At 34.4% G+C, this 12,054-nt stretch overlaps 2 protein-coding genes across 2 annotated transcripts; both read left to right on the forward strand.

The window, feature by feature from the left end:
* Positions 1 to 1,798: 1,798 nt before the first annotated feature.
* On the forward strand, positions 1,799 to 6,011 carry LOC107414132 (glutamate dehydrogenase 2). Its single transcript, XM_016022225.4, has 10 exons — positions 1,799 to 1,942; positions 2,158 to 2,285; positions 2,405 to 2,518; positions 3,762 to 3,983; positions 4,080 to 4,154; positions 4,273 to 4,389; positions 4,503 to 4,753; positions 5,073 to 5,148; positions 5,232 to 5,318; positions 5,544 to 6,011. The coding sequence occupies exons 2-10, from the start codon at positions 2,178 to 2,180 to the stop codon at positions 5,727 to 5,729; spliced, it is 1,236 nt and encodes a 411-aa protein (XP_015877711.1). The 5' UTR covers positions 1,799 to 1,942; positions 2,158 to 2,177; the 3' UTR covers positions 5,730 to 6,011.
* Positions 6,012 to 6,667: 656 nt separating this feature from the next.
* LOC107414129 (receptor-like protein EIX2) lies at positions 6,668 to 10,005 on the forward strand. Its single transcript, XM_060819445.1, has one exon. The coding sequence runs from the start codon at positions 6,908 to 6,910 to the stop codon at positions 9,848 to 9,850; it is 2,943 nt and encodes a 980-aa protein (XP_060675428.1). The 5' UTR covers positions 6,668 to 6,907; the 3' UTR covers positions 9,851 to 10,005.
* The last annotated feature ends 2,049 nt before the right edge of the window (positions 10,006 to 12,054 follow it).

Genomic DNA, 12,054 nt, shown 5'->3' on the forward strand with positions numbered 1-12,054 from the left:
TGTTAAATTATTTGTAATTAATACATTGCCATTGGAGTTCTTTTAGCCTTTAATGAACGAAACCGCAATATTGTACTAATGCATTTGATTGCAGGCTATTAGATAGAATTCAAAATATAATCTGGGTTTGCTTTCGAACTAATTTATTTTTATCCCACATAATAATCAAAGCAGCATCAGCATGAGCTGTTCATTTGCATGTGAATATGATTTGGGTTTGTTTTCAATCTAATTTATTTTTATCCCACATAATAATCAAAGCAGCATCAGCATGAGATGTTCGTTTTCATGTAATTTTTATTGTTTATTTTTCGTTGAATTCTTACTTATCTGATTAATTTCGAGATATTTGACATAAAATCGTGGATGTGATGTGGCGAATCGATCCGGGCCACCTAATCATTTACTCTTAAAAACTTTGAATTTGACAAAAAAAAAAAAATAATAATAAATAAATAGTAGCTTCCGGTTGGAGAACATCCATACGCGGCGAAATGACTGTGTATTCAAAGATGGATGGTTGGACGGTAGAGAAAGTATTTGGCAACTTTTGAAATCAATTTTATATTAGTGTTAATCAATAATCATACGGACAAAAAATTATTCACCAGAAAAAAAAAATAAAAAAAAAAATCATGTGGACAAAAAATAAAAGCATTTTCGGATTTTCCCATCGATGTGGATGGTTTGCCACTGTCAAAAAACAAAAAAAAAAAAATTATAGTATAATGCTAATTAACAATAGCAACAATAAAAATAATATAGTAGCAGTAATAATGAGATTTGTGAAAACACAATTATCAAAATAAAGATATATAGACATTCAAAGATAGTGAGTTGGCGTTCTTTGACAACCACTTGGCGTTTCATGTTGTGCGACCTTATTTTACAATATTAGCCCATTCTTTTAGCCAAATTGCATATTCTTCCTTTCTCCACCATAGAATGGGAAGGACGGTCTTAAATGTAATAGGGCTTTAACAAATTTATCAACAGCCTTATAGTACAAAAATGTTTATTAAAAAATATTTATTACATTAGTTGATATATTAATATAATTTAAATATATAAATAAATAAAATACTAAAATATATAAATAATTAAAAGAATAGATTAATTAAATTTTATTATATTATTTGTTAAAATAAATTTAGTAATATATTAATAACTTTAATATTTTTGATAATTTAAATGCTAAGAAAATGTCTTTTAACTTTTTATTATTTAAAGGGTAAAATGATATAATACCACAGAATTAAATTTTTCAATATCAGAAGCATTCGAGAAAAGGGAGGAAGTTTTAACTTTTTAGCAAATTAGATCAGCAAAAATATTTTTGAAAGTGGTCTAGTTATTTTATTTTATTTTATTTTTTGGGAAAGTTTTTATAATACAGAGAGTATATTAATGAAGAGATGCCATAGCTCTACCACAGATTTTCAGAATCGCCTTTTACGCCCTTCTTCATTTTGGTTAACGAATCCTTTAAAAATAATACACTACACCCCAAAAAAGAAAGATAAAAAGCAGGAAATTTGGGCATGATTCCATTCTAAATCTATGAATCGTCATCTTCACCTATAATATTTTTCCATTTTTGTAACTCATTTTTTTATACTTAAAAAGTTTCTTGGCCATCATAAACAAGTGAAATTTAAAAGTCATGATGACCCCACTTAACCAAAAATTTGTTCCTCTCAAAACCAAACAGAAAAGCCTTTAATAATATAACAAGGGGTATTATTGTAATTTAAATAATTCCTTGGGTGGATTTGGCTTACGCCAACGTGGAAGGTTACCTATAATGTCTTACCTAATTATGTTTACCATAACCGAGCTCTTTTTGCTCTGTATCTCTCTCTCTCTCTCTCTCTCTCTCTCTCTACAACTCTATGAAAGTCTATAGGACCAGCTCTGCTTCTTCCTTCTATATATATTTATGGTACACCAATCACTTCTCAACCTGCATTCCTTAGTTAAATAATCTTTTTTGTTTCTTTGGTTTGCCAACTCTTAATATCGTTTCCATTTGATCACAATATTCCCATTTTCTTTTTTTGTCTTTTTGGGTTTATTATTGAGAAAGATTTTTGGGATACCTTTAAATTTTCCGATACTTTTTTTTTTTTTTTTTCTGGGTAATCTTCATTTTTGAAGTTTTACCAAAGCAAAGAACCATGAATGCCCTTGCTGCAACAAGTCGTAATTTTCGTAACGCGGCACGTCTTCTTGGTCTTGACTCAAAGCTTGAGAAGAGTCTTTTGATCCCTTTTAGAGAAATCAAGGTTCGTTAACTTTTTTTTTTTTTTTTTTGATTCTGGGTTTGTGTTTGTTTCTCGAGAAATGGAATTTTTTTTTTTTGGTTTTCAAGTTTTTTCATTTTGATCATGTGCCGTGTGATCAGGTGGAGTGCACGATCCCCAAGGATGATGGAACTTTGGTTTCGTATGTTGGTTTTCGAGTACAACACGATAATGCACGTGGACCAATGAAAGGAGGAATCAGATATCATCCTGAGGTGCTTGGTTTTGTTTCTGTTGAAGAATTTGTCTTTTAGGTTTCTGTTCATGATTTGTTTTTTTTTTTTGGGGCCAATTTTCTATAAAGATGCCGTTGGCTTTTTTGGTCTTGAAACTTTTGGGAATTTAAGTATTTTGAAATTGATTTTCTTATTTTATTATGGGGTTTTAGAAATCTCATAATATTAAAATGTTTGTTTTGGGACCCCTGTTTGGGTTTCCCCTTTTATGGTTTAATACTTCTTTTTACCATGTATGTTTAGGTTCTGCAAAAGTTTAGTTGGGTGCCATTTGAGAGATTAAGAAGTCACAAGAACTGAAAATGAAAAGTGATGCCCAAAAAGTTAAGTTGAGAAGGGAATTCACTTTTGTAAATTTTGGGTTAACACAAAAAAAGTTAAAGAGCTAATGATTGTTTTAATGACGCTTGAATCAAAAGAATGCTTTCATCTCATTTGGCGAGGTTTACGGTTCATCCACAAAGTTGATGATTTGGAAAAGTCTGGTTTTTGTAGCTTTCAGTTTAAGGTTAAATTGGTCTAGCTAAACAGATTATATAGGCTCTGCTTTTGCATGAACTCGGACAAGGCAAACAACTTTGTCATGTTGGTTACTTCTGAAATTAGGAGAGAACGATAATTGACTTATATGAATTACCTTATTAGGAAAACTTTCCCTTTCACCATTGTGATGTACAAAGAAAGTAACTTGAGATAAAAGGAAAGTAAATTTAGATTTTTCTCGACTGTTCTAGAGGATATGCTAAATGATTTGAAGATATTCATTTGCTTTGGTATGCCAAATATCAAAGGCTTACTTGATATACCAAAACCGTTGTTGTGATTACTGCAGTATAGCACTGTATGTTTACTAGGAAAATGACTTTTGGTTTGTTGTTTATCTTGTTGTTACGTTACATGAACAGGTTGTTGCATGTTTGGAATGTATAGAATACATTTATTTTCTTAAAAGTAATTAGTTATGCTATAGTGTTGGTTACTGCAAGAGCCTTTTCTGAACTTTACATGTAAAATGGGAAAGTATAACGAGAAATCTAGAGATGAATAATCCTTTAAAATATATTTAGCATCTGAAAGAACTGATTATACAATTTTGTTAACATATTGAACTGTGTCATAAAGAAGTCTCTATGTCCAAGATCCCTTGGAGCCTGAAAGCTATTAACTTGTTATGATTCCATTTGTTATGAATATTAAATTGTTTCCCTATTTGGTATAAAAGGTTGACCCCGATGAAGTAAATGCTCTGGCACAACTTATGACCTGGAAGACTGCTGTTGCAGACATTCCATACGGTGGAGCAAAGGGTGGAATTGGATGCACCCCAAGGGATTTAAGTAAGAGTGAATTGGAGCGTCTCACTCGTGTATTTACTCAAAAAATCCATGATCTCATTGGTATTCATACTGATGTTCCGGCACCAGATATGGGCACTAATGCTCAGGTCTGTTGAAACTTCTAATGTTATTTTTTTATACTATATCTTGTATTGCTATTTTTAATCTTACTGATTTAATTTCTTTGCTTGAAACTAATTCAGACTATGGCATGGATATTGGATGAGTATTCCAAATTTCATGGTCACTCACCAGCTGTTGTGACAGGGAAGCCCATTGTAAGTACTACATTGTAGACTCCAAAAATCATTGGAACCCTCTCTCTCTGTCTCTGTCTCTGTCTCTGTTTGTCTGTCTTTCTTTCTATATATATGCTGTCTGATATATGGGATTTAGGATCTTGGTGGATCGCTTGGTAGGGAGGCTGCAACTGGGCGTGGTGTTGTTTTTGCTACAGAAGCTTTGCTTGCTGAGTATGGGAAGTCAATCAATGGTTTGAAATTTGCTATTCAGGTATATTTGACATAATATATTAAAAAAAATGCTTTATCAAAGTTTAGAGTTCTTTGTTGCCAAAAATTTTAGTAATTATGTCAAAAGATGTTCTCTTATAAGTGATTTATTAGGGGTTCGGTAATGTGGGATCTTGGGCAGCTAGACTCATTCATGAGAGAGGTGGTAAGATTGTTGTTGTTAGCGACGTCACTGGTGCAGTTAAAAATCACAATGGAATTGATATACCTGAGTTGTTGAAGCATAAAGAAACAACTGGCAGTCTACTAAATTTTAATGGAGGAGATGCCATGGATCCAAATGAATTGCTTGTACATGAATGTGATGTACTTATTCCTTGTGCTTTAGGAGGAGTTCTGAACAGGTACAGGCCTCATCCCAACAAACCCATTCCTCATCTTGTGTCTCGCATATAGCATGAGTGTCCTGTCATAATACGGGATACTCATTTGTCACATACAATTTGTTCCAGCCAATGTAATTGTTAAAATAACACATTGTGGGGCTTGATAGTTAAGTCTATCTTGGAGAGCTTCTAAATAAGTTCTTCTGGGGGTAGAGTGAAAGCTATTGCTGATTATCTTGGATTAGAAATCTTGTTGTGGCAAAAAAGGAATCATATCTTTTCAATTGATTTCATTTCAAACCAGCTTATTTTTATTCCATTTCTTCCTTCTATTAAGGGATAACGCTGCGTCTGTGAAGGCCAAGTTCATAATAGAAGCAGCAAACCATCCAACTGATCCAGAAGCAGATGAGGTATTATTTGCAATTTCATCTGTTTTGGACTTGTATAAGAAAAATATTTTGATTCTGAGCTGGATGACTTTTTATTGCTGCAGATTCTTTCCAAGAAAGGAGTTGTGATACTTCCTGATATATATTCAAATGCTGGTGGTGTGACAGTCAGCTATTTTGAGTGGGTTCAGGTAACTAGGACCAGAGAATTTTGTTACATAATAAATTGTAAAAAGGTCAATCTTCGTAAGTTTAAAAAAAAAAAAAAAAAAAAAAAAAAAAACTGATTAATTCTATATAGACATACTAATCTGTTTGTCAAACATGGCTTGCATGCTAATTTGCAGTTTGTTATTGTGTTGCAATTGAGTTTTAGGTGTTAGCTTAACACATTTCAATTTCGACTTAATTTTCAGAACATTCAAGGTTTTATGTGGGATGAGGAGAAGGTCAATGCAGAGCTTCAGAGGTACATGACCAGAGCATTCCATAACATCAAGAACATGTGCAAGACACATGATTGTAATCTCAGAATGGGTGCCTTTACGTTGGGTGTAAACCGGGTAGCTCGTGCCACACTCTTAAGGGGTTGGGAAGCTTGAAGATGTTCTATCAGCATGTTGCATTTCTTATCTCCTGCTTGTTTTGAGATATATGCCTGGTCATAGCCCCACAATTAGACAGCTTGAAGAAATTCTAGCTCAGAAATTATATCAATTGTGTCATTTTAAGACAAATGTCAATTCATATGGGGGGTCAATTTCCATAATAGAATTTGATTTCATATAAGCAAACATTTCTGCAAAGATAAAGAATAATTTCTTATTTGACTTTCACATTTAGACAACAGTTACTCATACTATAATGCACTTATTCATTAGACATGGTTTGTCTTTTACAGTTTCCACAAGATTATTGAAACTTCCTAATCTTACTAAAAACAAATAATTATTGATATAGTGAAACAAACTGTAATTCGTTTGCGCAAGCTCCTTAGTAATTAATTGTTAGAAATCGAAAATCAACTTGAAAGCAAGATTAACTGGATCAGTGCAAGTGAACTTCAAAAACTTACAAAGGGAGCTGGATGACATGTAAAGGTACATCCTGGTAGAGAGTGGATAAAATGGCCCATCTAAAACATAATTGCAGTGACTTGGAAAGCCGTAGTCTTTCCTCGCTCAATTATTGAGGAACATTATCATTGATCACAACATTAATCGCAGTGACTTGGAAAGCCGTAGTCGTTACTTTTTAGATGGAGATGTTAATGGAATCCCATTAGTTTTCTAGCATTGTCCGGAGTTTCTAAACCCTGATTGGGTGTGTAAGATTTGCAAATCCCGTGAAAATGCAAAAGCATATGTGGGTCATCCCCAATTCTTCTGCGTACCAAATACTCCTTTGGACTAGACAGGAGTCCAAATCAAATGATTAGGTAAGAAAATGACAAATTTTCTACGGAAGAAGCTTCGTGGAAATATATGGCTGAAGCTTTATAAACTTGTGGACCCTATTTAGTCATTCACTCGCGTCTAGAAAATGAAGAAAAGTCTGTCATCTCTCAATTATGGAGGAGCTTTGGCATTGACCATAACATTAAATGCATCGACTTGGAAAGCCGTAGTCTTTTACTTTTTAGATGGAGATGTTAATGGAATCTCATTAGTTGAGCTTAATTTTAGATTGAGATGTCATTATAAATTCATGATATTGCAACCCTTAGTTACTTATACTCTACTCATATATACAAATTGTATTTCTTTCCTTACTAAACTTCATGGAGAATTCCGCCATCCTTGTTTTTCTGCTTATAACAACTGCTACCATTAGCGCTACAAGTTTCTGCAATGCAAACACCGATAAGCTTTGCAAAGAGAGTGAGAGGCAAGCTCTACTGAGATTTAAGGAAGATCTCAAAGATCCCATGAACAACCTTTCCGATTGGGTTGGCAATGGAGATTGTTGCAGCTGGACGGGCGTTGTTTGCGATAACTCTACCGGTCATGTCCATGAGCTCCATGTTAGTTCTCTCAACTTTGATTACAGTTACGAGTATCATTTTGTTATGGGAAATGGGTTGGGTGGTAAGATAAATCCATCTTTATTAGAACTGAAGCATCTCAAACACTTGGACCTAAGTAGAAACAATTTTAAAGGGATTCGAATTCCTAGCTTCCTTGGTTCTATTCACAGTTTAATATATCTTAACCTCTCTTATACTGCATTTGGAGGAGTGATCCCTCATGAACTAGGAAATCTCTCAAGTCTCCGCTATCTGAATTTGGGAAATAATGAATATGAAAATAATGAAAATGAATTGAAGGTTGAGAACCTTCAATGGATTTCTGGCCTTTCTTCGCTGCAGTACCTGGAGATGTCAGAGATCGATCTTAGCAAAGCATATGATTGGCTGCAAGTGATAAACATGCTCCCTTCTTTGGAAGAGTTACACTTTTCTAATTGTCAACTCCCATATCAGTTTTCTCCTCTATCTGTCATAAACTCCACCTCATCACTTGTTACCCTTGATCTTTCCTACAACTACTTTGGCCCTTTGATGCTCATGTGGCTATTCAGTCTCACCAATCTAGAATCCCTTTATATCCAAGACAGTGGTTTCGAAGGACCAATTCCATTTGGTCTTACCAATTTGACTCATCTCAAAATTCTTGACATGTCTCTCAATCCATTCAATTCTACCATCCCACCATGGATGTGTGGTTTTAAACATCTTGAGTACCTTGATCTTCATCAGACAGATTTGAAGGGTAAAATTCCAAGTGCCATTGGAAACTTGTCATCCATTGACACTCTTCAATTGTCTTATAATGAACTTGAAGGGAAATTACCAAACTCATTGGGAAGCCTTTGCAAGTTAAGAGAACTTGGACTTTACCATAACAATTTCAGAGGAGCAGTATCGGAAATTTTTAGAAGATTTTCCAGGTGCACTATTGATGCTTTGGAGGTGTTGGATTTGAGCGGAAACCAACTCTCAGGTCAACCCACAGAGTCTCTAGGAAGACTGTCGAGCCTACAATATTTTGATATTTCTTACAACCAGTTAAATGGAAGTCTTCCTGAAAATTTTGGTCAACTTGTAAATCTAAAATCGCTGGATATATCTCATAATTTGTTCGAAGGTGTGGTTTCTGAAGTTCACTTTATTAATCTTACAAGACTGAAGCAGTTTAAAGCACATGAAAACTCGTTGACAATGAAGACAAGTCCAGACTGGCTCCCTCCTTTTCAACTTGAAATGTTGAATCTGAATGATTGGCATTTGGGGCAACAACTACCCCACTGGATTCGGCGGCAGGAAAAATTGTTGGAGTTACAAATATCCAATACTGGAATTGCAGGTACCATTCCCTCTTGGTTTTGTAACATTTCTTTTCACCTAGATTATCTAAATCTTTCTCACAATAAGTTTCACGGGGAGTTTCCGTGTACAAATCAGTCTTGGTCAAAAATTGATCTCAGTTTTAACCAATTCAAAGGTTTGCTGCCACTTGTCTCATCGAAAATAGACATAGTAGATTTTTCCAATAACTCGTTTTCTGGATCAGTCTCTCACTTTTTCTGCGATAAGAAGAACTTTCTGAATGCGAGATATGTTAACCTGGGGAACAATCTTCTCTCTGGAAAATTTCCAAAGTGTTGGATGAAATGGAACAACTTGGTGATTTTAAATCTTCAAAACAACAATTTGTCTGGTGTTATTCCTAGCTCTATGGGATATTTGACAAACCTTGGCTGGTTGCAATTGCACAATAATAAACTGCATGGTGAATTTCCTTTGTCCCTGCGAAAGTGTTTAAGCTTGGAGGTTCTTGACCTAAGTGAAAATAAATTTATTGGAAAGATTCCTAAGTTGATATGGATAAGTTTAGGAGGGTTGGTGGCTATTAATCTTCGTTCAAATACATTTCATGGTGAAATTCCTTTGGAACTCTGCTCTCTTGTAAGTCTTCAAATACTGGATCTTTCACATAATAATTTGTCTGGAACAGTACCAAGATGTTTCTATAATTTGAGTGCTATGACCACCTTGGAGAGTTCATATGACCTCTCTTTGACTTTCGGTTATTGGACATATAAAGATGACTTTCGTTTAAAGGCGGAAGTCGATGTGGTGACGAAAGGAAGGGAAGTTGAATATAGCAGTGTGCTTAAGTTAGTGAAAAGCATGGATCTTTCAAGCAACAATCTTCATGGAGAGATCCCCGTGGAGCTAACTAGCCTTCAATTGCAAACACTGAATTTGTCAAACAATCATTTGGTTGGAAAAATTCCATCAAAGATTGGTGACATGAGATGGCTAGAATCTTTGGATCTGTCCAATAACCAACTATCTGGCACAATACCTCCAAGCATCTCCAGTTTAAATTTTCTAAGTTACTTGAATCTGTCTCACAATAATTTCACGGGGCCAATTCCAACAGGTACTCAGCTTCAAAGCTTCAGTGAGTCCAGCTTTATAGGTAATCAACTTTGCGGACCTCCACTTCAACAAAATTGCTCGGTAAGTGATCCGGCAACTCCACGTGGAGATAAACAAGGTGATGATAAAGATTACTTGTATTTGAGCTTGGGACTTGGATTTGCTTTCGGCTTTTGGGGTGTACTGGCTTCTTTGCTCTTTAACGTGCCTTGGAATATGGCCTTTTGTGCGTTCCTAAATAGGATTGTAGTAAGACTTTATGGTGCTCTGCTTTAGGAGTTGTTGTAATTTATGTTTTGGTATGTTCATGTTTTATGTGTGTTTGTGTTTGTGTGTATGGTTTTCTTTTTTTTCTTTTTTTTTTTTTTAATTCATGAATTGTAATTTTGTTCTTATGGCAATATGATTAATTAGGTGGTGATTATAAACAATTTGACTTTTATATATTTAAACGAAAACATTGTTGGAAGAACCATATATATATAAATTGGAAAGTTGATCCTTTATTATAATATTATATATATATATATATATGAAATATCAAATAGCAAAACTTTTCGAAGCAGTTGGTTCCCGATCCTTGCAACAAAGAGCAGGGCACCCATTTTGTAATTTTGGATGTGGAAATCCAAACAAGTTTCTGCAATTGATAGGCTATATGCTGCAGAAAATATACTGTAAGCAAAAGGTTTGCATACAAAGGTCTCTGTTATGAAATTCACTGACAAGCTGTGCAGGAATTTGAAAGATTGGAGAAGATGGTCTCACAGTTTGCAGGTGCTTTTTCTATATAGTTCTCAAGAGAAATTTTTTTATTTCTATTAGACATAACATTTTCTTTCTTAATAGCTGCTTTTACTTTCCTTGTAGAATCAGTGTCTTACGTCTGTTGGTATTGCAGAAGCAAGACAGAGAAAGTTTCTTGTTTCTTCAGCCATATCCAGAAGCAGCCACAATTTAGAGACTACTTTTTAGGAGCTCCATCATACCTGTGGCAGTGGTTGGTAAGAATTAAGATCCCAGGTGCTAAACTTCTTAATGTTAGAATCCAAACCTTTAATACATTCAGATACACTTATTAGTAGTGGTAAACGTTGTTGAACATATTGGCAAATGTCTTGGCTATTGCTTTAGCTAAAGGTGACTTGCAAGTCAAGACAATCTTCTCATGTACATTTAGTAGAGAGAAAACAGAGGGAAGAACCATTCACTTTCTTGTATTCAACATTCAATCACAAAATATCATATGCAATTGCAGGGCAGGACTCAGGAGTATTTGCAACCATCACATTTCTATAATTCTCTTTAGGGAAGCCAAAGACTTCAATAATTTAAGAGGCTAGCGAAAGAAGCTACTTTGTATGATAATCATTGGCAAGCTTCCTGGCAGGATCAAGATGCAGGTACTAGTACTATTGCCTTTATGATGTCTACCTCCCCATATTGTTGGAATATTTTTGAAATATATGATGGATGGATTTGAATAGAAGAGAATCTTATACGGTGCTATAATTAAATTGGCCATCAACTTACACAATTTGTTAGATTATTGTACATGCATTTCAAGAACATGTTGCAAGAATTGTTGCTTTTACAATGGAGGTAAGCCATGTAGTTTGTTTTTCTCTTGGGGGATTTTGAAGCATAAGGAATGTGTATGTTGCATTTACAATCTTCTCTGGTCATAACAGCTTGAAGAAACTTTATCTTGTTCCAAAATGCTATCAGCTGTGTCATTATTATAGATGAATATTGATTCATTCGAGGGTCAATTTGTAAAAGAATTTGATTTCTTATATGCAGGGTTTGGGGAAAGACATACAATCTGATTTTTTTTTTTTTTTTGACATTCATATTGAACCAGCTTTTTCACTTGTATACTTTTACTGGTGCAAAGTACCCGATAAAATTGATCAAGTTTCAAGGTTAACCTGTCTTTTACCAAAATTCTTTTATGGTTAATAAAACTTCCTAGTCCAACTAAAAACAACCAATAATTACTTGTATTTATGAAACTATACTTGGTTTTGCACAATTAAGCTCCTTAATGATTTTTGTAAGGGACATAAAGCATAATATTGAAAAAGATTAGCAGAACGAATGAAAAGCAATAATAGGTAGTTGGATGACATGTAAAGGAGCATCCAGGCAAATAATATATGAAAAAGGTTGCCCATAACTTCATTGACAAGACAACAGGGGAAGATAAGCTTTTCAAACATAGAGAAAAACGTTGCCCATAACTTCACTGTCTGTAAGCTCTTTCTACACGGAAGATATCAAAAACGAAATAAAAAGGAACAAACATAGAGAAAGAAAGGTTTTAGAAATAAGGATGGCTTCCATTGCCATTTCTGCTTCACTACAAACACTGAGCACCTCAAATAATCTTGTTAATATAAGAAAACAACCCCAATCCATTGCTATTCGATCTTTGGGCACAAAACAGGCAACCCATGTTGTAAATTTGGATGTTGAAA

Source organism: Ziziphus jujuba, chromosome 8, assembly GCF_031755915.1.
Source record: "Ziziphus jujuba cultivar Dongzao chromosome 8, ASM3175591v1".
In the NCBI taxonomy this organism is placed as follows: domain Eukaryota; kingdom Viridiplantae; phylum Streptophyta; class Magnoliopsida; order Rosales; family Rhamnaceae; genus Ziziphus; species Ziziphus jujuba.

What these genes read in the sequence shown, in the direction of transcription:
- LOC107414132 (XM_016022225.4), top strand. Translation starts at nt 2,178, where the DNA reads ATGAATGCCCTTGCTGCAACAAGTCGTAATTTTCGTAACGCGGCACGT. An exon ending in TTGTGACAGGGAAGCCCATT is followed by an intron (nt 4,155 to 4,272) that starts GTAAGTACTACA and finishes TATGGGATTTAG; the next exon opens with GATCTTGGTGGATCGCTTGG. An exon ending in CTGATCCAGAAGCAGATGAG is followed by an intron (nt 5,149 to 5,231) that starts GTATTATTTGCA and finishes TTATTGCTGCAG; the next exon opens with ATTCTTTCCAAGAAAGGAGT.
- LOC107414129 (XM_060819445.1), top strand. Translation starts at nt 6,908, where the DNA reads ATGGAGAATTCCGCCATCCTTGTTTTTCTGCTTATAACAACTGCTACC.